This window comes from Aplidium turbinatum, chromosome 8, assembly GCF_918807975.1.
Source record: "Aplidium turbinatum chromosome 8, kaAplTurb1.1, whole genome shotgun sequence".
Classification (NCBI taxonomy): domain Eukaryota; kingdom Metazoa; phylum Chordata; class Ascidiacea; order Aplousobranchia; family Polyclinidae; genus Aplidium; species Aplidium turbinatum.
In genome coordinates, this window is record NC_137479.1 from 21403796 (window position 1) to 21428082 (window position 24287).

At 37.2% G+C, this 24287-nt stretch overlaps 1 protein-coding gene across 1 annotated transcript in view; it reads right to left on the bottom strand.

Annotated features, from left to right (window-relative positions):
• Window positions 1–1298: 1298 nt before the first annotated feature.
• Window positions 1299–24287, bottom strand: part of LOC145776150 (autophagy-related protein 2 homolog B-like) — a 38127-nt gene continuing 15138 nt past the window's right edge. The window contains exon 4 of the mRNA XM_082587550.1: window positions 1299–9287. Within this exon, the coding sequence (XP_082443676.1) occupies window positions 3089–9287 (6199 nt within the window). The 3' untranslated portion in view covers window positions 1299–3088. The remainder of the gene's footprint in view (window positions 9288–24287) is intronic.

A 24287-nucleotide genomic window follows, 5' to 3' on the forward strand; every position in this document is an offset into this window, starting at 1 on the left:
TTGTTTCTTTAAATTTGTAATAAACATCAACATTTCTTTGGTTTAATTACAGTCTATAGAGACTGTGGTTTAATTAAAACGTAATTTGCCGATACTGAAGACACTGGAAGCAGCTGACGCGTTTAGTCTTTCTCTGCTTTCTGCAGAATTTTTTTTTCTTGGCGCTAGCTTTTTTCGTATTGATTTTTCTACATGCAATGTTATCCTCCTAACAAAAAAGAATAAACACTTATCTTCGGCACTTTTAAGTACCGTATCGATTAACTATTTGTAGCTTATTAACTATCCTTGGCGCAAAAATTTGGACAGCTTTACTGTTATTTATTTATTATTATTTCTTTTTCTCAACTAGCCAATTATAAATTTATCATTGATCAGTTGAGGGGTGGCTGCTTGACTTGAATGGTCACTTCGCAGCCTGCCGCTGTTGTGATGCTTTCATCATTTTCTTTTTTAATTGTAATCATTTCAACAGTTTTACTATGCAGCCTACATTGTGTTTCGATTTATTGTAAGTTGTATTTTTTTTTTCGCAGCAGCCAATAAACATATCTACCTATCAGATAAACTCTCGAGGTTTTCTCTCAACACCCTTCAAACTTTGAAAAGTAAAGCAATATTTTTTTAATTGACAATGCTGATTGACCATTGAAGGTGGTTGTCCACAATTGGCTACTTGATTTTAATCATAGCTAGAGCTAATAAAATCAGCTTCACGCAGGCATGTAGCTCAGGTGCAAATGGTAAAATTGGTACCTAGCACCTATTGTTGCTTGTTTGTTGAGTTCATAAAGTTTTGATTCTATTGATCGAAGTTTTACCAAAAGTAAGTGAGAAGATCGCCCTGTTAACTCAGTAGTTAAGCGTTCAAACCAAGCAGCTCTGGTTCGGCTCTTGGGGTGTGCGCTTGAACAACTCATTTCAGGACTGCTCTCCACTGCCACAAACCCGTCATTGAGTTCAACAACTTCAAATTTTTCGTTAAGTAATTTAACTAGTCTAATTGCTTTCCAATTAACAGAGATCGAGGCATGTAGCCAGACTATGTAAGCTTAATATAGACCTGTCTACACAGCAGTGCACAAAATATTTTTACGAAAAATGATATGAGGTAATTTAAAGACGTGTTGACTTCGTCTGATTTGAATATTTCAAAGTCTGTATCGTAACAGAAAAACTATCGATTTTACAAGTTGCCTATTCGTTTATAATTCGATACCGGTGTTTGAAAACTTCAAAATCATACACATCTTTCCGAATAAGTTAGTCGTAAAAATCTGCTAGCAAAAGTAGTTTACAACGACTTTCTTTTATTCTATCGAACGAAAGTAACAAAACGTACATTGCAGTAAGTGGTGGTGATTCTGTGTAATTTCAGCTCATTTCCAGCGTGACGTCACGCACGACACAAAAACATTGTACAAACTGAAACAATTACATTACACCACAAAAACGTATCACAGTATAACACTGTAGCTCGCTGTACCTCACGCCTTTCATGTGGAAAAGCCAGCAGTATCGATTTGAACTCGTTCATTCTGTTTACATCGACTGCAGTTGCGTAGCTAACTAAGCAGGTATATTTATATCCATACAGCCGAATAGTTTCAATGGTAAAATAACATTTTTTCTTCATGAAAGTGGCCTTCAAAGACCACAGTAAATTTTGTTTAAAATGGAAAAGTATAGCATACGGCATTTAGAAAATTTACATTAGAGTTGGGCACAAACCTCGTATTTTTTACATCAAAACTACCCAAGCATTAAAAAAAACAGATAAAGGAAACACCAGCACCACATGGGTATGTCAATATAACAAGTCTTTTAACAGATACATTATTTCTCGGATTTAACAAACTGAACAATCAGACAAAGTCATTGTATGTAGCCTACAATTTAACATAACACATGACATTACATGTTGAAATTCCAGATATTCATTCATTTAAGTGGAGTAATATGGTTGACGATAAACATAAGAAAATTTAACAAAGCTTACTTCGTCAAACACCTTATTGCAAGGGACATCGGTAGCCGGCTATGCTTATTAGCAACCATTTCTAAAGATACCATTGTGAAAAGTAAATACTTATGTTTTCGACACGAAACAACAGCAGTGTTAAAAATATGAGTACATGGCAAAAACAACAGTAATCCTTATTCTTCAAATAAGCGATTGCAAGTCCAAAGAAATACGGAGCAAAATAACTTCACAAAACAAATCCCTTCAACTTATTGCTTTTTACAAGGCTGCCAATAATTCACAACATACTGTATATTATCTCATTTCAATACTGCTAATTTCAAACTTTAAAAACGATTTAGTAAGGTCATTCAAGCAGAGTGTAAATAACTGAATATGCTATGATGCTTGGTAACTGTAGCTACACTATAAAACTGATAACACAATCAGGGGACGTTCAAATGCCATAGGACGTCCTGAAGGGGCCAGAACAGTCATACAGGTCAAGGGAAAACGTGACTCATGAACAGTTCTTCACACAAATGTAGCAAAAATGATGCCAGCCATCTTTTTGTTGGATTAATGAACAAAATGCAAGCAACTACTCGTGTTACTTTTTCGATCAAAAGTATACACAAACTGCAATCGTTAGAAAATTCATTGACAGAATAGTTACTGTTGACAAGTCGTGGTAGGGCAGTTATCTTGTAATAAAGTTTTTGATTCAAAGCAATCGTACAATATTTCCGTTAAATATTTTTTAAAGTTTTTGCATAAAAAACAGTAGTCTACTATGATGTTGAAAGACGAACAATGCTCAGGTGCAAATTAAACGCACCCAACAACAAGTAACCCATTGTTATTTCAACGAGACCATTGTCCATATAAAACTGTCAATGGTGAAAAAATGCATAAACACAAAAACACTTGAAAAATAATTTCCAAAACATGATCAACATAAACAAGTGAAAGATAGTCCAGTTTCGCTCCACATGTATTTTAAAAGATCGCAGTAAAGTACTCGATAATGGCTAAAACAACGGCGTATATGTCAGAACAAACACAAAATTCACAGTACTGATCACCTACTTCCGTGGTTTAACCTTGATAAGTGTGTTGCAAGATTCAAGAGCTGTGCGCAGAATTGCGCCATTTGTCATCATGCTCTCGTCTAGCATCGGGTAAAATTGTATTTCTCATTCCACTGATGATATTCGATGCAGCTTCCGCACCAAGTACCATCGGGGTTACAATTGCTAAAGGCACATGTCGAATTACCCCGCCGGCAGCCCCTGCCACACCACGGCGCTCGTGTTCTTTCACAGCCACATCGGCCAGTGAAGATGCAGTGTTTGTTACACCGTGTTGTACAACATTTACTGCATTAATGAGTCCTTCCCGCAAATCTGCTGGTTGTCTTTTCAATCTTGCATGCTTTTCAAGACCATGCCAAGAGTTCATCTGTCTCTCCTTGGTGCGTTGAAATTCAACCGGTGATACGATGTCGCATGCGGTTTCAGCAGTAGTTTGGACAAGCCAAACAAAGCGATTAGTGATTTCCAAAACAGCCATTGATGTAGAAGTTCCAAAAGAGAATGTGCCTCGCTGCAAGCCTTTTACAATTCGTCCATCACGACGATACTGCTCAACTGGGAGCCACACTAGGTCTCTAACACCTTGAAAAAATTGCATAACCGAATGCATGGGACCCACACCTCCCAGAAGGGAAGACAACTGATTATTACGAATATCTGCTGCCCATGTATTAAGTGCAAAATTGACAACACGATCAACACCAAGAAGTCCGTGACGATAAACAATCCTTCGTAGCTTCAACTGAGAACAGTTTAGCTGCCCAAGTCCCATTAGTAACCCTGCAAGTTTTCCTTGTTCAATGTCAATGTGTTTTCCATGATAATCCAGTACTATGGGTACGTCAGGGGAGAACACAAACTCACGAAAAAACAAAGGCTGAAGTGGCATCTGAGAAGTGTCTTCACTTTTCACTAGGTTAAGTGATGCAGAGCTTGATTTAGATTCGCTCATTTTTAGTACAGGCTCAAATTGCAATTGAGGATCGGCCATAGAAGCTGTGTCCAATGTAGATGAACGATTATCGCTTGCAAGAGTGTCGTCGGTTAAAGAGTTAGACAACATTGTGAAAAAGTCAGTCACAAATATAAGAGAATCTTGATCCACATTAAGTCGCAAAGGCTGCAAAGATACTTTAAGACGACATTCTGGAGCTTTGTCTGGTGCTGGTTTGATAAGCAACGCCTTCACCAAAAGCATGTTTGCATGAGATTGTTTAGGACTGGCTTCATTGTGATAATGATAAAGAAATTTGTTGATCTGAGATGAATCCAAACGGTCTCGTATCTCAAAGTCAGTGATAGTAAAGACAGTTCGAGACACGTACTCGTCTTCTGATTTGTACGAGTCATGCTGAAAACGTACCTTCACCAAATGAAATTCCATCAAAACTTTACAGTTTCTGTTGAAACCCCCCACTTTTCTGTTGGAGTGATGTGGACTTTTTAAGTAATCTGAATGCCTTTGTTTGGGCGAATCATACAGGCCTTTTTCTTTGCTGAAATTTCTTTTCATTGCATTGTGCTTTGAATTGCTCTTTTTTGTTGTAAAATCATTTCCTCCATACATGTACCACGAACAAGAAAGGTCCCTGACAACATAACGCATAGAGGGCATTGGAAAATGTTCAGGTGGTCTTAAAACATCAGCTTTTCCGAAAACGAGTGCAAAATGATTTTCAACAACATTAACTTTAGTTCCTTGTTCTTTGACTAAGTATTCGACTTCAGGTTCAAAATCTTTGTAGCTTTGAAGATTAGGGTCTGCAATGATGCAAAAGTCATCGTCGCTGTCAGGTAATAAAAACGTGGCATCTTCTGTTTGATGAATGTCGTCAGGACAGTCGCTAGAAGCTTTTCCATTGACGGAAACTGCTGACACAGTTACATTCTTAATCTCATCGTCAACGTGCACATCTTTCATTGCGTCTTCCATGAGACTTGACAACTCTCTTTCCATGTCCAGCTGACGTTGCTTTTCCAGCTGGACATTTAACTCCTTTTCTGCTGATGTCAATTCTAAGATTTGTGATGATGCACTGCTTGAGCTTGTTCTTGATTGCGGCTGATAATCTTCTGACAATACAATATCACCATCGGCTGCAATATACCGCAGAAGAGCAGCAAAAGTTGCACAAGAATCAGCACATGTCCTCATTTCAAATTGGCAATTTGACACAATAAGCTCGATCATTGGATGCTTCAAATCTACGTTATGATTGGGCTGCAATTGGCTGCTCAGTTTCAAACACAACTCCAGTAAGCTGACGTCAACCACATTCACAAAATTGCGCTGCAAGTCAATCGAGGTTGAAGTGCTGTTGTCAGAAATGTAAAGAAAAACATTGTCCATGAGAATTTGGAGAATTGACAATGGAGAGTTTGCAACAACATTGGACGACAAAGAAAACGAGTGCAAAGTAGCAACAGCATGAGAATTGAGATGTAATGGTTTGTAATCTATAGCACACTCTTTTAGATGAAAGTGGACTTCAGTTAAAAATGAGGGTGGCTCATACCCCAAAACTGGGGTGTCTTCAATGTCGAATATGTCCAACAGCTGTTCCAACCAGTGATGACCAGATGGTAAAAACTGGTGTCTCATGGTAAGTCCTTGAATCTGGGATGCGACAACACATTGCTTCATACTTCGTTTCTCTTCTAACTCTACTTTTATAACCACAGTTACTCTTTTTTGATTGTTTACATTCTGACCGGTTGGCATTTTGCGATGACCGAATGCTTGATCCACCCCTTCATCATTGGGGTGTATGATGGAGTTGAGAGAAGGGGGAACAATGGGCAAACCCCAGGTTTCTTGCATTACAGGGACAGATAACAAACCTATCTTGTGACAAATGTTACACGAGTCCACTTGTATGCAGACATAATCAACATTGGGATTACTGTGATAGTGAGAAACAGTGAAAAGAGACCCATTTTCGAGCACAATGTAAATTAGACCAGTTTGTGGGGCTTCTTCACTGGACGGAACAGTTGAACACATGGATATCGATCCATGAGATATCGAGAGTGAAAGTGACAAAAAGCTTTGGTTTGTGGATTTTTTGTTTTCGTTTGATGCTTTTGAACTAATCGAATCATCAATGTCATCAGTCAAAAAACTAACGTGCATGTCTGACTTCTTTGCACCGTTCTTATTCAAATCTTGAAAGCCTTGTTGGACAGAAAAAAATTGGCTCGCAAAATCTAGCTTGGAGGGAATGTAGGTAGCATTGTTTTCATCAGTAGACGGTTGAGCAGGCTGGGGTGCAATTGGTTCCCATAATAACAGGTCATTGTTGATTCTGTTGTAGATGCTTTCAACAAAACATTTTGAAGGAACATTGACTTGTACAACCGGAAAACTTAATGCAATGTTGATTTTGGCAGTTGAACTGGCATGATCAATAAACTCTTGAATCTCTTGTTCATCTCCTGGAAGTATCATTTCTTCATTATTATAGCGAACTTTGCGTTGTGAAAATGGAGAAGGAACACGATTTCTTGGTTGTTCATACCAAGAAGAAAACATTGGAAAATCATTGCTAAGAAATGTGTCGTGCTCTTTGGAAAGAGAAAACTGGTGGGGGGAACTATCAGAAAACTTTTCATCATTTTGCATATAGTTTTCCTCATTGCCACATAGTTGATTTGAATATTTGTTGTCCTGAAATTGAATTTCAACAAACGGCCAGTCATAATCACTTTCAGAGGAATCCTGGTCATCACATTCTCTTTGATGAGTTTGCAAAAATAACTTTGCAGGTTTGTCAACTTCATCCGAATAGCTTGCGGACAAATCTCTGAAACAAACCTTCACAACTTTTCGCTCATCAGACATTTTGTCTAAATCATCTGTGGAGGAAATGTTGGTAGTGCCCTTTAAATCCTTTACTGTTAGATGCAAAACTTCTCTTCTCAATGATCTTCTAAACCAGGGCAGTTTTTGGATGTCAGGACGAAGATCAGGAATTGGAAATCGAAACTCGATGTGCATTTGAGGAGATGAGATTTGAAAATCCAGCTTTTTCAGTTTTCCTTCACGTTCATCATCCAAAGCCTTTTGAAAATATGCCTGTTTATTTAGCATTTGATTGTTGATAGAAGGATGCTCAGAGCTGTGGTAAGAAACCGGCTGAGCTTGTGAGTTCAGGTTAGCAGAGTAGAAGAGTGCATTGAGTCTATCCACAATACTAATGTCAACTTCAGACCTGCAACTGGCAATATGGAGATTGATTGATGTTTGCGTGAGCTCACAAGTGTCATTGAGTTCAATTTCTAACTTGACGACATGTTCCTTGTAAGTGCTTGCATGCATTGCTTGTGGTCTGTTTTCTGTTGAAATGGGAAAAACAAGAAGATCCACGTAAGTAAACTGTGAACTGGGCTCGCACTGTGAACTATTGTCATTAAAAAGACATTCTACAAAATCCAAGTCTCCCACAGATGCAACTATGTTTGTGTTTGAAGGCATAGACGGTGGGTTAACAGCCTGTCTTTCACATTCAATATGCAGAGGACCAGCCAAAATTCTCAAATGATCATACTTTAAGACAGAGTTGGTGAAATATGAATGCTTTTTAAACAAATCACCAAGAGCATGGTTTTCGAATACTGTTTTCACCCTTTTAAAGTATTTGTTTACAAATGTTTCATATTTTAATCCCACAGCATTTCCATCAACTGGGCTGCTTTTTCCAACAGCTCCAGTAGTCTTAGTGGCATTAAGTTCGCAGTTTTCTTCACTAAATTGCATTAAGTCCATTGGGTCAATGTGAAGAATAGTCAAGGACAAGGCACGCATATTAATTTGAAATCGAAATGCTTCTTCTGGCACATCATCTACACAGTTTGAATTTTGTTTTTGATGGTATTGTTTGCCCTTTAAGTTATCTCTTTCATAAGTAAGCTGAGTTGATGCAAGGGATTGTGGCGACAAACTCTCTAATTCCTCCATGTGCTTTATACCACCTCTGATTGGCATGGCATAACTGGGATTATTAGTGGCAGTTGGATATTTTGACATAGAATAGAATTGCACAGATTTGGATTTACCAACACTACCAAGAGAAATGTTGTGCTCGCTTTCATCATCGCAGTCGCAGTAATGAGATGTTTGAAAACCATGGTCGGAGAGTTGTCCTTCAATGTGTTGATAGTCATCAAATGTCATTGGCTTGTTGATAGCGACAGATGGAGAAGCACTGCTGGAAAAAGAATCTGGTGCATAGTTTGACTCCGCTTTTGATGGGTTTGTAAAACCTTCAATAAACTCTAAAAGAAGGTGGACTTGTTTTGGGGTGAAAAATGTGCAACAAGACCCAAGATAAAACTCAGCATCCACTTTTGGGCCAGAAACTTGCTCCTTTTCTTTAACGCGTAGCTTGATCTGCTGTTCACCAAAACATGCAGCAATCAACACAGGTTTTTCAAATATTGGTTTGGTATCCAAAATCCCCCCAGCATTGTTTGAGTCATGAAATTCATAAAGTGATAAGTGGACACCAGAAACCCGAAATTGCTTGCAAGTAAATGCCATGTCCTCAAATATTGGCACATCTTTGTCTTGAAAGCGAGCTGCTGCAGCAGTGGACGTGTCTGAATCTTCATCAAAATATTCAAATTGGGAAACTGACAGTTCTAAGCCAACTCCTGATGTTGAAGATTGATCAGCATGCTCAAAACGAACAGTTATATCACAAAACTTCACCTTGATTCGACGAAGTACACTTTCGATTATGTTGGTCCACGTGTTTAACCCTTCATATTGTCCATTTGATTCTTTTTTCTCTTGGCCTTGCAGGCCATCTTGGGCCAGTTGCATAGAAGTTGTCATGCTTTTCAAAGATGAGTAAAAGGAGCCTGTTATATCTGTTAAATCGATATCAGGTCTGTACATTGCTTGAGCAACCATACGAAGTCCTTTTACTTCTACAACGCAACTTTCACTCATTATCTTTGTCCAAGGGATAGAAACAGATATTGAGCCCACAGAGCCTTTTAGAACTTCAATTGGAGCATTCACACTCTGCAAAATTTCATTTATAGCATAAATATCCAGATTTACATTTTCAACAAAGCCTCTCCCATTGTATAAATCAACATTGAGCTGATCAAGGCGTAGTTTTTCTTGCAGAAAATTTCCTAAATAATGTTCAAGCAAGTATTTGCATGTGCGTTTCTTAATTCCTTCAGGCCACATCACTCTCAATGTTTTCAAATAAGGTATTCTGCAATAAAAAAACACAAATATACTATCAATTGATATTGAGTGTCGATGCACCTAGGTTTTGTTTTTCGATCATCGACCACATTTTTAGCAAAACTGAGTATTCTAAAAATTTAAAGTAAATCTGGTCAAAATGTCCAAATATTTTCGCCGATTGAGCACTTTACTGGAGAGTGGAGGCACCTTGCTATGCGGGCCTGCTACTATTTGGAGAAAACCTTTTTCGAAGAATTGTAAAATCACAGCAGCATATGTATTAAGGTGTTACAATTTTTACAACTTAGGGCAAAACCTTTCAATATATATATCATTTATTTGATGGGTTTTTGCACAAAAACTAGTTAGCACAAAAAATAAATTAAAAATATTTATATTTTGAGGTTCCACGCTCTATGGTTAATATTAGATAAAATCTAAAAAATTCAAAAAAATGCAGGATTTTTATGCCTGCTATTTCTTGGATTTATTCATGTGTATTAACTTTTTTTTCCGCAAATAGGCTCTAAAAACATTAGTTTATGAAATCAAGTTGTTGTGTACTTATCTGGCAACCTAAAATATGAAACGATATCTTCACGCGTCACTAGAAATCGGACTAAAATCTTGGATTGCGTTGGTTATCCAACTGAGTTACCGCAGCTTCAACTTCCTACTAATGGTGATGTAGCAAGAGCTTTCTTTTGGTTAAGAAATAAAATAATGCTTGATCAAAATACTGAAAAAATTCCTACATTTGTTGAAGTCAAGACATTGTTAATACAAAATATCATTCAGTTGTGGAAAAAAACTGGTCTGCCACATGTTAACATTGATCGTGTAACTCAAATGACGAAAGAACTTTTTGATCAGGTGAAAAAACTTCAAGCTCAGCCATTATCTCGTCTAAACTCCCCAGCATATTTAATAAAAGTAGCTGCATTTCAGAGTAAACTTGAGAAGTTATTTGATGTGAGTTCCTGTAAGTGCAAAATAACAGTTGAGCAGCAATGGCACAAGAAAACAGTATGCAAATGTGATTTTGAAAGGCGCATTCCAGTGCTAGAAGCAGGGTTTTTCATTGATCAGAGAAATAGGAGAATACAAGTGATTGGTGGTTTAGATATTCAGTAAACTGAAGCTAATATGAAAAGAATTAGCAAATACAGCTGTAGAAACAATAGACCAGAACCATGTAGAATTCTTTATGAACAATCAATACAGGCAACCAGTTCAGCAATTGATGAAACCGAGTCAAATAGTGATGATAATTATGAAATGGAAAGTGCAGAAATCCAAGTTGAAGAAGATGAGGCTGGGCCATCTAAGCGTACAGAAAGGTTAAGTGTTGTTAGCACAGATAACTGTATTATGGCGGATAAAAAACTGGCTTCAAACCGTTTATCATCATCACTATTGAACTCAGCTGCTGAAATATTTGAACATCCAGAAGCAAAACGATTCCATGTTACAGTTTATCAGAATAAGTTGGCACTGAGGAAAAGGTTGAAAGACTGATTGGGAATGTTAAGAAATGCTTGGAGGAAAAGAAAATCAAGGATAGCAATGATGACATGAGTGACGAAAAAAGATTGATACAGCGATCAGAGGATATGTTACTTGCATGACCATGACCACCAGTCTCAAATATCTGTAAGACACTTGATTTTTTGTAATATTTCGTATACTGTATTTAAAATATACAGATACACTAGTGAGTTGTGGACTACGAGAGTTTGATATTATTTAGTAAAACAGTGCATGTATTCAAGGGCGTTGGCAGGAGAGGGCAAGGGGGGGCCTTGGCCTCCCCTGGAATTTGAATAATCAATATGATTGTGAAACACATTATTTCAATAAGAAATGCCCCAAATTTTCCACTTAGCCATGACCAGAGGTGTAAAGTAACGAAAGTAATTCTACTTATGTAGCTTACTCAAGTGGCGCCTCCCTAAAAAATGTCAAAATTACAAAAGAAAGTTACAAAAACGCCCCCCCCCCCTAAAAAAATTCTGCCGACGTCCTTGCATGTATTAGCCCATGTCTATGTTTGTTACCAGGACAGATTCAATAACATTAGTCATACTGTTACTGGGTTGTTCATATGATAAAATCGCCAATATTGGGTGAATCGTTAATGCAAGCGTGGAACCTCAAAATATTATTTTAAATGAAAAATATTTTGGCATAGTGCATTTCCCACCAAACAAACACTATATTGTAGTTGGTTTGAAAAAATGTAACACCCTAATATGCATTGTATATTGAAAGGAATTAGCTTACAATAGAGAAATGAATGATTGGATTGTTGATGTTTGTAATGCATTGATGGATTGGATTGTTGTACTTGTAACGACCATCTGTATGCATAAGCTATGGCAATAGTTTCCAAACATTTTTAGCCGTGTAGCCGTTTTGCAGAATAGCCTACACATTCTGGGCTATATACACATTTGTAATGTGCAATCTGTTTATTAAATACCCCATGCACCAAATAAAATACACTTTTTAGAGAATAGTGCATAAATGGCTAGGCAGTAGGCTGACATTTACTTAAATGTTATGGAATTTAAAAACAAAAACTATGTGATACATATAATTGCTAACAATCATACAACACAAGTTAGAACCAGTGGCATAGCGTGATCTTTTTTTGAGTGTTTATTCTTTTCAGCAAAGTTTAGTTTACTTGTTAAAAACAGCTCCGGGTGTGATTTAATTTTAAAAGTCAGCTCAACTAGTTGTTTTTATCTTGTCTTTAAATACAAGTAGACAATACAGTAGTCTGTGTACGAATTTGCAACTTTTTTTCAAGGACCTCTAAAAATCATATTTGTTAACTTAAACAGTTATATATATACTTTGTTGGAGCTGGTGCAGAAGTCTACACCTTGTAAAAAATATCATGATGTCATAGGCAGGAATCGACCATACATATAGGGTGAAACTACTTTACATTTGCTTTGCTGTTCACACACTTTAACACGTGGGTCATTCCATGTCAACTCAGCAGGGTGTGCACTGTGCAAGCTCGACCCTCTTAGATTTTATTGAAATTCACACTAAAGTTTCATATTCATATTGATTATTGATGTATAATGAAGACAAAAAAAATTTCAGCTCATTATCTCAAGACGTTTAGAAATTACAGCTCTTCAAAGTCACCAAGGTCCCTCAAAATGCTTTCACATGTAAATTTTGCTCCATGTTTGTGTCTTCACAACTTCATATCTACCATCAAAATTGTTAATTACAAATTAGTTTTAGAGATATTTTTGATGTCCGCTATCTCAGAAACCAATAGTCACAGAACTACCATTTTGCATAGATATCATTAATCTATACTTGTTGGTAATCAACCCCCATGAGACTGACACCATACAAATTGTGAAATTATTGAAGTTGACCATCATATCAAAAACAATGCACGTCAACATAGCAAAGGTAGAAGTGACAAAACGCGAACATTAAAACGTGCTTGAATTCGTCATGTCAGTAGAGTTGTTTTTATTTCTGATCATGATATCAAAAACAATACACGTCAACATAGCAAAGGTGTAGAAAAAGGTAGAAGCGACACAAGGTAGAAGCGACACAACGTAAAGGGAAAATAAAAAAAAGAAAATGTAGCAAACAAAATAAATAAATCATGTAATGATTGATTAGTTTGGATCAACAAATGTGTGGCTTACAGCTACCGCAAAATGACTTCGGACCTTTTTGTGTACAGCAAAATTTACGCCAGTTTGTAGCTGTGCGTTTTACATCAGTGATATCGGCCATTTTTTGAGTATCGGTATCGGCATCGGCAAAATTTGGCCGATACTAAACATGTAAAATAAAAGGCGTTTGCTGCGGATTTTCTGCAGAAGCAAAGATATAGATTTTTTAAAGTAGTAGCTAATGTTACATTGAAGTAGAAAAACAACAACCTGTTCAAATTTTTGATAAGTCACTCTCCCATGACTTCTTGCACGCACCTTTTAACATTGGTTGCTTACAGTGATTCTTTCACTCAAACAAAACTTTTTGTTTCAGCAGTTTTGCGCTGTTCGTTTCTTAAGTTGTGAAGGAGACTCAATTTCTCCAATATTTATCATTTGGCTTGGTTATTTTTGGTGGGCTGGTTCTGTCAGTTTGTGATTTGGTTTCCGCCTTTCGTTGTGGTGGACTCACCAGGCTTGAACAATGTCGTGGCGGGTGGGTGGGCTCGGGGTGGGGGCGGTGGGACTGCGAATCCTCACTGAACTAATCAATAAGTGGTCTTGTTTCGCCTGGGATGGCGGCCTCATTGTGGGGGGAAGTGTCCTTCCCGGCTGTCGGCACGGGGCTGGGCGCTCACTGGTGCGACGGGCTGTTGCGATTCGCTGGCCATAACTGTGTAGCTTCCACGCTAGCCATTTAGACCATTCAATCAACTATTATGTTTCTCGGCAGCCATTTTGTAGCAAGAATTGACATTGACAAGAATTGAAATGGCTAGTGTGGAAGCTGCACCGTTGTGGTTGGCGGGTCGCGGCAGCCCGCTGTGCTGGTGAGTGCTCAGCCTTGTGCTGGTGGCCGGGGAGACCCTCCTTTCTTCGCAATGAGGTTGTCATCTTGGGCGCAACGAGACCATTTTGATTGGTGTAGTGAGGATTCGTGGTCCCATTGCTTTCATTTTGGGCCTACTTATTCTGCCGTGACATTGTTTGGGCTTGGTGAGTTTGTTGCGGCTAAGGACGGAAGTTGAATCGCCGACTGGTGGAGCCGAGTTGCACGAGTTTTTTGAGCGTTTGGCAGGGTGGGAGCGATGCAGAATTGTGCATTTTTGCTACCTGGGTTGTCTTGGCCTGGCAAAAGCTTTTTAACCAAACGACAAGTGCCCTTAGGACTTAGGTTGCACATTACTTGTCGAATAGTTTTTGTACGACTACACAAATCACTTGGTTTACATTTTACATCTTATTATCAATTATGATAGCACATTTGAAGAGTTTGAGCAAACACTTTATTAATTTTTTAGAAACTCCAATTATGATGTAATGTTTCTTCCTTTACACCCCAATCCTCAATTATGGTGGCCTTTCATTACTAAAAGCTACTATTATGACACAAAAAATATGCGGTTGAGATTGGATTCTTGAATCTTTAATAAATTATCCCAATTGAAAGCTTTTTTTAATAGTTTTATGCAAATAAGGTAAAACTTAGCATTTGATATAATTCCTTGCAAGTACCAAAATTGCTTTTTTTTGTAACACCAAAATATCGGCCAAAATATCGGTATCAGTATCGGTATCAGCCTAAAAAAGTGATATCGGTATCGGCCAAAATATTGGTATCGGTACATCTCTAGTTTGAGTATTAGTTGATAAATAGAGTCTTTGTCTATATTTTGTGAGAGTTTGAGTTACTTTTGTGCTGTTTTTACCATTCAAATAACGGAATAGATTTTGGCACTTGTACTGGAAATCCAAAAAGCGTCTGGCAACACCAGTATTTCGGAAAATATTGTCATTTTGTCAACATAATTTTAGGAGTTTTGCAGTGATTTGGGATTCAGTGATCACACTTTGGCAATTTTAATTGTTTAAATTATCATTTAAAAGGAATACAAATCAAATGTAGTTATTACTATCTGAAGCCTTTACAAATTGTTTCACCTAACGGATCATCAGAAGGTCTTATTCAAATAGAATTCTATTTGAATAAGACCTTCTGATGATCCGTTAGGTGAAACAATTTGTAAAGGCTTCAGATAGTAATAACTACATTTGATTTAATTCGCTCTGCTTTGCCTTTTTGCTTGGCATTGAGCACTTTTTGTAGTATTAATAGTTTTCATTGTTTTAAAAGGAATATATATATAAAGTGAATTTAGCTTAAACTTCAAAATTGAAAATACATCGGCCTTCAGTCAGCCCTCCAGTTTGTACATTGTCAAGGCCTGTGTATACAGATCGCCATGGGTTAGAGCATAGATTACTCTATGGTTAGAGTTAGGGTAAAGGTTAGCGGAAACTGCAGAAAAATGTTTGCGTAATCTGCGATTAGCGAGGGTTAGGGTTAGAGCATAGATTACTCTAAGATTAGGGTAAGGGTTAGCGGAAACTACGGAAATATGTTTGCGGAAACTGCGATCAGCGAGGGCTAGAGCATAGATTAGTCTATGGTCAGGGTTAGCAAAAAGTGAAGAAAAATGTTTGCGGAAACTGCAACCAGCGAGGATTAGCGTTAGGGTTATGGTTAGCGGAAACTGCAATCAGCGACTTCCGCTTTTTTAAAATTTTTCTCTTGATCTTTTCAGGGTACGAACTAGGTTGCATCCATAATCTTTGACATAATATTGACGGCATAGCATTTATGACCAGGGCGGAGACTTGTATACCAGCTCCACTTTCTTTTTATTAGAAAGATATTTTCATATGCGTGTAACACTTGGTGGTATTGTTGTGTGTATTAAATTACAATACCGCATTTTCCGTCTCTCATTGCTGTTTTAATGCTAAATTGCGTCCAAACGCCGTCATTATGGTAGAATTCTGCGTGATCCGCCCAATAAAACAATTCATAAAAAACATCTGTACGGTAAATAAGCAAGAACACACAAAACCTAATTAAAGCACTTCTTGTTGATGTATTACATTTTCATGCCACTTGAATGTCAGGATGCCATTTTTTATGTACCGTAGGTAGGGCGTAGTCTATAGTATTTTTATAAAAAAAATATGAAGTTTTTTCTAAAAATGTCATTTCAACACCAAAACAAGTCAAGTAGATGGTGTGAAAAAGTAAAACTTACACAAGCTGTGAAAAAAATTTGTAACTGTTAAATTTTTACTGTCAAATTATTTTCAATTACAAAACATTTCCAAATTTCAGGGGTCCCACTCAAGATGTTCCTATTTTTTTTATGATTTTATGCCAAAAAAGGCAAAAATTTTATGATTTTTTATGAATTTTTTTGGTTATTTTATGATTTTTTTATGATTTTTCATCAAAATTTTATGATTTTTTTATGATTTTAGATCAGAGCTCGATGTTTTGTTACATTTAATTTTTTTAAAGTATTTATTTTCAGTTTAAGGATAAGAAGCGATTACGGAAAAACAATCAATGCAAGTCATTACGTAAAAGCAAACATAGGCTACGGTACAGCTTTTGAGTGGAAGTAGAGAACATAATATAGCCTACTGTAAGCTTGTTATACTTATACTTTACATTATTTAAATGTGGTTAAATTGTTTAGCTCAGTTCAGAGCAAGCTGCACTTTAAAAATCAAATCAACACAACAACAGACTTGCAAAGACATTGGGAATAACCAGTACTTCTAGGTTCTGCGGAAATCCAATTTATCACAATTCCTTTGGAACAGACCTGTTAATCAGTATTTGTTGTGGCTTGATCTTTCTTGCATGGCTCATATAAACCAAATTTTTAGTAACATCACTCAAATGATGTGAAAGGTAACTTGTAGCAACCACAAAAAGGTTTAGACAGTCTGATTTAAATTTCTTCTTGTCAACTTCACTGAGGACCGCAACATCACTGAGTAAAACTTTTGCTCATGTTCCAGCATCAATCAAGTTCAACGACTTCTCAAGTTCTTTGTTTGTGACATCAACCAAAAGATGTTCTGACTCTGTGGATGATATGTTCTTTTTTTTTTGATGAATTTACTAAGCAAAGCCGTGATCAGATGGCAACTTTCATGTAAACCAACTTTCTAGTAACATTACTCAAACGGTTAATGGGAAAGTTTACCTCATCATCATGCCGATTTAGTTCATCTTTCACCATCCTCAGTGAAACAATTGTGATTCCTTTAAGAGAACTTCTATGTGAATCAATCAAATGTGTATTAATGGAGAAACCTCTTTCAGGACTGGCATTACCGTGACTTAATGTTAGAAAACATTTTGCCAGACTAAATAGTTGCGGATATTTTTTATCCCAGCATCATCAAACAGGCCTCCAATTTTTGTCTAATAATAGTCAATTCTCTTGTAGGAAGACACTTTTGGTAGGGGTGTTACTGTTAAACCATATTTGATTTGTGCTTGAGTCCAGTAAGAAGATTGGGAATTGGTGTATAGGCTACTGTATTTGTTACTTTCAAGATCAGTCTTTTTGTAAAACTCATCTAGAATATCCTTAGATTGATACCGCAACCGCTGCAGTCTTGCCTTATCATAAAGTTCTTCTCTTGAAACAGATACATCAATTGCAAAAGCACTTGCACGACACTTTTTAATGCAATTGGAGACTGTCCAATGGATTGACAGTAGAAGTTGTAGTTCCAACATCATTTCTTTTTTCTGGGTGGAAAAATTGTGCCTGCTTAAGAACAGATGAATGCAATGGCAAATGATGTAAAAGGTAACTTGTAGCAACCACAAAAAAGTGTAGACAGTCTGATTTACATTTTTTCTTGTCGGCTTCAGTAAGGACTGCAATATCACTGAGTAAAATTTTTGCTCATGTTCCAGCATCAATCAAGTTCAAGGGCTTCTGAAGTTCTTTGTTTGTGACATCAAGCACAAGATGTTCTGACTCTGTGGATGATATGTTGTTTTTTTTTGATAAATTTACTAAGCAAAGCTGTGATCAGATAGCATATTGCTGAGTAAAAAATGTGAATCAGTGGCTCTTCATATTGGAATAGGACTAAAAACCGTTCAAAGTCACCAGAAGCAAATGATACAAATGAAATATAAGCTTCAATCAAAGGATCCTTTAATGCTTCTTAAATCCTTTTGTATCTTTGGGTAGATGCAATGTTTGACTTGAAGTTTTTTGCTAAGGCAAAAACTACAGGAAGTAATGTCAGAGGTCCCACTCAAGGTTTAAGGCCATGAATTTCGCCTGAGTAACACATTGCTTGCAAATGGCCTCAATAGTTTCCTTGCCTAGCCCTACGCTTTTTCCCAAAACATTGCTGTCAAATTATCCTTTCACCATTCTCCCACAATAACTGCAATGTCTTGAAATCTTGTCAGCGTCTACTTGTCTATGTCTAATGACGTTTAAAACATGCACTGAAAGTATCTAGTTACGCTCCTTTTCTCATTCCAGCTCCACAGGCAACACTGGACTTGATTACGCAACCACATGTTATCCTAAATCAATGCATTCAACACAATCGTTACACAAATAATTATGCTGTTATCATGGTTGGAATTGTTACACATTACACTATATTAATTTTTTTGATTTTTACATGCTCAGTTCTCCATTACAACTATATAAATTTTATGATTTTTTATGATTGTGTCTATATTTTATGCTATTTTATGATTTTTTCCAAATCAAGCAAAATTTTATGATTTTTTATGATTTTATGCCGAGTGGGACCCCTAAAATTTGTTAAGTGGACGGCTGGACGCAGTTACGTCGATGGTCACAAACTAGTATATTATGGACCCTATATACTCAAGGTTTACTTAAAAAGTGAACACCCAAAAAAGTGGTCACGCTATGCTATAAGCAAACTGTTAGTAGCAGACAAGATACCACATGAAAACGCACACATTGTGCATTATACACATTGAACCAATTACCTTTAAATTGAAGCGGTCGCTTTACTTCTTCACTTGAAATATTTTTCATTCTTCCTCTTTCCACTTGGTCAACGATATTCAATTCACTTTCTACTTGGGGACTAACAACAAAAAGAGCTAAACAACAAACATTCGTCGCAATTGGAAGTTTCTTTGTTTGATAAAAACTGGTCTGCACAAAGAACACTAAACAACTCAACAATTTATTTTTGTTGTCACGCATCATTGCAGTTTGCTTGACGTCCAGTTCCAGATAAAATGTGTATTCTGCAAGGGTAAGAGAGAGGAAAAACTTTTATTTCGTCTGGTGCGAGAATAGAACGGTACAGTCAGTGTTGGGCGCGATAACTCATTTTTCAGTTAAGCGATAACGATAATCGATAAACGAAAAATGCCTAAAGCGATAACGATAAACGATAAATCAAAAAAAAGTTAAGCGATAACGATAAACGATAAATTATCGCCGATTATGTCCGATTACGATAATTTTTTTTCTTGATTAGCGCTGCCCCGTCCCATGCAGCACGAACTGTTTTCATCAACATGACGAAAAATCGAACATAATATACTGTAAAGGGACAAAACTTTTTGTAAGTTATGCATGAATAGAATCGCAAAAGCGGCAGTAGGTATCGAATCTTCAACCTCTTGGTCCAGAATCAATCCACTGAGGTAACCGCCGTGCTTATAATTATACCTTCAGATACCAGTTGGATGCTTTTATCAATTGAGTTACACTGCCGCTTACGTGCAGTAGGCAAAATAATTAAATCAAATGAAAATACCATAAAAAATTCCAAACTTTGTATTTTGCTTTCTAGGCCTACGGGCTGTTTACAGCAAAGTCAGCAATAATTGAAAAAATTCCAAAAAACGCAAAATGCTTGAAAATTTATCAGTAATCTTAAGCCAGGGGTTCTTAACCGGGGGTAAATTTACTCCCTGAGGGTAAATTTCACCTACCGAAGGGGTAAATTTACTGAATCATAAATTAAAGCAAACTTCATATTTTCAGTTATTAAAAAACTGGTAGCGTTGCACTCGATTTTGATTCAAATTTATGCTAAATGCAAGTTTTCGTTTTTTTCTTTTATCTCCACGCAAGTAGACTACCAGTTTCATTTCAGCAGCGTATGTGTGCTACATTTTTGGAAAAAATGGACAATTTCTTTCTACAACATAATATATCCTGGAGTCATGTGGGTTTACTTAGCACAGAAGGTGCCCCTTCTATGCTCGGTGCTAAGTCTGGTTTTACAACTCTGGTAAAAAAAAAACGCGCACCGAACATCATTTCTACTCACTGTGCCCTTCATCGACATCCACTGGCAGGTAAAACCCTTCCAGAATATTTGAAAGCAGTATTGAAGCATGTGGTTGAATGTGTGAATTTTATCAGGGCACATGCTCTTAATCATCGTCTTTTCAAAGTGGTTTGTGATCAAATGCGATCAGAACACTCTGTTCTCCTTTATCACACCGAAGTTCGGTGGCTCTCTATAGGGGTCTTGTTTTGTCTCGAGTTTTCGAACTAGGCTACCGTACATGGTGAAATCGAGAATTTTCTTCGAGAACGCAAATCCCCGTTGAGTAAGCACTTTGGTGACAACAAATTTATTGGTGCATTGGCTTACTTGACAGACATTTTTTCAAGTTTGAACCAGCTCAATATGCAAATGCAAGGAAAATTGTTACCATTATGGATGTACGGTACATGATAAAACTCAGGGCTTTCAGACAAAGTTAGATCTGTAGAGTAGAAGAGTGTAAAAAGGAAATTTTTACTACTCATATTTACGCAAATTTTCCAACATTTGATGATTGGAAAGTCAGTAGAAGTCGCAACGAGATTTCTGACTTCGAAGTCGAAATATGCCAGCACCTTGCCGCCTTAGAAAAGAACTTTGACTGTTACTTCGGAGGTGAAAGTTTTAACAGTAGGCTACCGATACTGCTCTTTGGATAACTTCTCCCTTCAAAGCCAAGTTAGAAAGTTCAGATAGGCCTAACATGAACCCAAGGAATTTTCAGAAATAATTAATTAAACTACCATTCAACGTTTTATAGGCAGAGAAAACTTTTTCTCGAACCGTAGAAAATTTCATTATCAGAACACCGCTTCAATGCGTGATGGAAATCTACAGATAAATCTGCATCAGGCATTGCAGAGTGCAAAAGACAGTGTTGCAGAACGCGTTTTCGAATATTAAATTCTCATCAGTGCAACTACGTTTATGAACGCAATAACAACGGTTAAATTTAAACTCAATACAATACATTACAAACATTATAAGGACATATTCTCAGTGTTCAATTGAATATTAATAAATCCAGAGACATCAGAAAATCACTTCCCGCATGCAATTCCAGACCGACATTACTAAAACAAACTTAATGTTCAAAGCAAAAAAGCCATCACAATCAACATCTAGATTAGATTGGTTAAAGATTAGAAAGTAAGTATTGCTGAAAGTAAGTAGGCCTAAGTATTGCTAAGATTAGAAAGTATTGCTGACGATGATCTTTGCAAAGATGAATCGATTTGTCTTCAACGTTCAACAACGCTTTGTTCTAAATTCTTATCGTGCAATGGTGACTTTTCCAAGTTTTGGTGTGGATTAGTCGAAGTGTTTCCTACGCTGACTAAGCGTGCATTTGAAGTTATTATACCTTTTCCAACTACTTATCTATGCGAAGGAGGGTTCTCTTCGTTGTTGACTATTAAAACAAAACATCGATCTCGCTTTATAGTTTCCAAAGACGACATGCGAGTAGCTCTTTCAACGACTGTTCCAAGAATCTCCAAAATTGTTTGTGGAAAGCAAGCACAAAAGTCATTTGAGCAGACATTATTTTTCACAGGACCCGTCAAGAACAATCGTGTTTTCGGCAAATAAACAGCTTGTTTTTGATATTTGCCAAGGTAAATCCAGACAAAAAAGGATGTTTTGCATTTCTTCGCATGGTTGACTGGACATGATGGCATCACAAAGGGCCACTAAAACGGTGGGGGTAAATTATAATTTTTTCATTCGGCAAGGGGTAAACGAGACAAAAAAGGTTAAGAACCCTTGTCTTAAGCGTTATTGGTAGTAAAAATGTGCATACTGTGAAATCCATCAAGCTTGTCAAATTAGTCGTGTTTGTTCAAGAACAATAACATATAATTATCGTAATTTACTGATAATTTCAGATAAATTTTTTCTGTTTTCTTTGTGAACACCATCATTAAAGCAATGGCAGAACGCTGAGTTGTTGAGATAAGAATTACAATATAGGCAGTAGGCACTGTATTATTAGTGGGAATAAAGATATTTGATTGAGCGTTGGCTATGTCGCATAGGTAAATCGTCGTCGTATCCAGGCTTACGCCCGGTGGTTGAAGATTTAGATTAAGTAGACCTAGACGGAAAGGCAAGGAAGCCAATCTTCTTGTCCACTTTCAGGCATGCCTTTAAGTGTCCTGCGAAAGACAGTGTCCTGCCCTTTCGATTGCCGTTCCAGCGCTCTCACCACTCGGCTATGCAGCATAGGTAAATGGGAAAGGTTATACTGTATTTAGCATAATTTTACCACGCAACTCGATGCGCCTATTGTCATGCAAAAACTACTAGGCTACAAGATGCAAAAAGTGTGATGTCGGTCTGCATGTCAAATGCTTGAAGCAATATCATATTCTGCAATGACTTGTTTCAGTGATGGTGGCGCAAAAGACCATGTTTCCGATGCAAAAGCGGCCTCGTATTGCGACAGTTTCATAAACCACTTGCCAATCTCTTTCGCTTCGTTTCAAAGGAATCTGTACCGCCTGTGCGTTTACATTTTAATTGTAAAATTCACTCGCGATTGCCGATTGCAGCAAAACAACAAGAGACTTGTTGCATGCATTTCATTGCATTGCAATTTGCAACTCTAAAAATTATTGTGTTGTCAGGGCCGTCGCTGCAGGGGGCGTGCTCCTCCCATGACAACGACCTGTGCACACACACTTCAGGCACTGAAGAAGAACTGGTTTTAATTTTAGCTTCATGAACTAGGTGACTAGTAAAAATATTACTTTTCATGGTCTTTCCACTTTTCCACTTAAAATTGATCGGCGATTAATTATCGGCGATAATCAAATATTGCCTTTGGCGATAACGATAAACGATAACTGAAAAAATAATTAAGTGATAACGACAAGCGATAAAAATTTATCGCCGATAATTATCGCCGATAAATTATCGCCGATAATGCCCATCACTGGGTACAGTATAACCAATACGAATAAAATAACACCATAACAATCTAGATTCTAAAACAGACGGGAAACAGCAAAAGGCCATATCAGTTAGCCGCTTCCCTTGTTCTTAATGTGACAAATGGCAAGCATAAGAAAATTGCGTTCAAACAAAAATAGACTGATGCTCAGTAAAAAGGAAAAGATAACAATTAAATTGTTTACTGCTACCGGTACGATAGTCAAGTGAGTTCCTGTAGTTTTATTTCAATATCAAAAAATATCATGCCCTTCTGACATTCATCCAGACCAGGGACGTGCAGTCAGGGGAGGCAGGTGAGGCAGTGCCTCACCTGCCAACATCTGGCAAAGCAAAAGTTATATCAAAGAAATGGTTATCACAGAATAAATATTAATTGTTAAAAAGTAGTAAATATTGCACGTTTTTAGGTGCTTTAATTTGTGTGAATTGCTGTAGTCGTGCCCCCTTTCTCGCAAATTTTACGTTTCTACATCCATACCCCATAAACATTGGTCGTGAAAAACACGTGAAAAACACGTGAAATTCTGAGGAAACTCGTGTAATTCACGTGTATTTCTTGCGTTTTTACAAGCCAATGTTTATGAGGTACTGTGCTTTAATTTTTTTGTTTCTGTGGCGATATTCATATCGAGCGTTTACGTGGTCAAAATCGTTGAAATACGCGAGGAGAGGCAGCGCCAAGCTGTGCCTCACTTCAGATCAGAAAACTTCCATACACTGCATTATGCGTGCCTTTTTCTTTTCGCAAAGTTGCTCAGAAATCATCATGAACGATTTAGCTACGATTTGAGGCATGTCTCAAATGTGACGTCACAGCTATGAAACCTTTTTTGTCAAGCTGGAATGCCCGCATAGTACGTGGTATGTGACTTCTTGCAGTGTAAAGAATTATTTCTTATAAAATTTAACTAAAATGGAGGAAAATTTAGTATCAAATCTGAGAGATTTTTAAAAACTAAACTTTCAATCCAAAGTTGAAGCCATAAATAAAGGAAGACCTAGCTGTTCCAAATTTATAAGGTTTGCATCAGACGACTGAACCAGAGCCACTATGACTGAACAAAAGAAAATAATTCGCAACTTTCAAAGAGATTGGTACCGTACGGTACTTAAAAAAAGAAGTGGCTGTGTGGCTATGCTTTAAAAATCGCCTTTTCTGCTTTCCCTGTCTCTCGTTTTCAGTATCTAGTTATAATAAGAAGGGTCTCTACAACTAAGTC